At 62.8% G+C, this 798-nt stretch overlaps 1 protein-coding gene across 1 annotated transcript in view; it reads right to left on the bottom strand.

The window, feature by feature from the left end:
- Positions 1-798, bottom strand: part of LOC104536208 (epiplakin-like) — a gene marked incomplete at its 3' end in the record, with an annotated part of 7,598 nt that overhangs the window by 6,395 nt on the left and 405 nt on the right. Inside the window, exon 1 of the mRNA XM_010178765.1 lies at positions 100-798. This exon is cut by the window's right edge and continues 405 nt beyond it. Coding sequence (XP_010177067.1) covers positions 100-798 — 699 coding nt within the window. The remainder of the gene's footprint in view (positions 1-99) is intronic.

The following is a 798-nucleotide window of genomic DNA, read 5'->3' as shown; positions in this document are numbered from 1 at the left end:
CAGGGAGAGCATTTCTCCAGTGCAGGGGTCCTGGTATCCGGTGATGGTCCTCTCAGCTGAAGACAGTTTCTCGTGAAGCTCTGGGCCGATGAGACCGACCCTGACGGCCTCATCAACCGAGTAGGTTTTGTTCTTCACGGGGTCTGTCAGGCTGCCGGTGGAGGCCTGGACTTGCAGGAGCATCAGGGCAGCACCAGGCACCAGGAGATGCTCTCTGAGTGCCTGGTAAAGGCTTTTCTGCTCACCGGAGGGCAGGACGACGCCGGCCACGCTCCTCGTCCCACGCAGGAACTGCTGCACGGTGTCAGTCTCCACCACCTCCTGGGCAGAAATGCTCCCCTCCTCCAGGCCCCTGAACACGTCGGGGCTGACGATGCCGGCGTCCAGCAGATCCCTGCCGCTCACCCTCCCGCCCAGCCCCGGGAACGTCATCTGCAAAGGCAGGAGGAGCAAGCCCGAGGCCGGGTCGACGATGCAGCTCTTGAGCAGCTCCATGTAGGTGACCCTCTCCATAGTACTGGGGTTGAGGAACTCCTTGCTGTCCTCATGGCTGGGGTCGGAGAGGAGCTGTCTCATCTCCTCATCTAAATCCCCCCTCTCACAGGCCACGTCTGCTGGGAGCCGGTGGCCAGTGGCCGGGTCAATGACGCCTCCGGTTGCAATCTGGGCCTCCAGCAGCCGGGTGCCTTGCTCCCACCCCACCAGGTCCTTCTGGATGGCCTGGTAGAGGGGGATCTTCTCTTCGGTGTAGGGATCCGCAAAGCCCGTGGCAGCTTTCTCCGCAGAGAGCAGCCTCTC

The sequence above is a fragment of the Mesitornis unicolor genome, unplaced genomic scaffold (assembly GCF_000695765.1).
Source record: "Mesitornis unicolor isolate BGI_N332 unplaced genomic scaffold, ASM69576v1 scaffold31002, whole genome shotgun sequence".
Taxonomy (NCBI): domain Eukaryota; kingdom Metazoa; phylum Chordata; class Aves; order Mesitornithiformes; family Mesitornithidae; genus Mesitornis; species Mesitornis unicolor.
The sequence above is the reverse complement of the archived record's forward strand: the minus strand, read 5'-3'. Positions and strand labels throughout refer to the sequence as shown.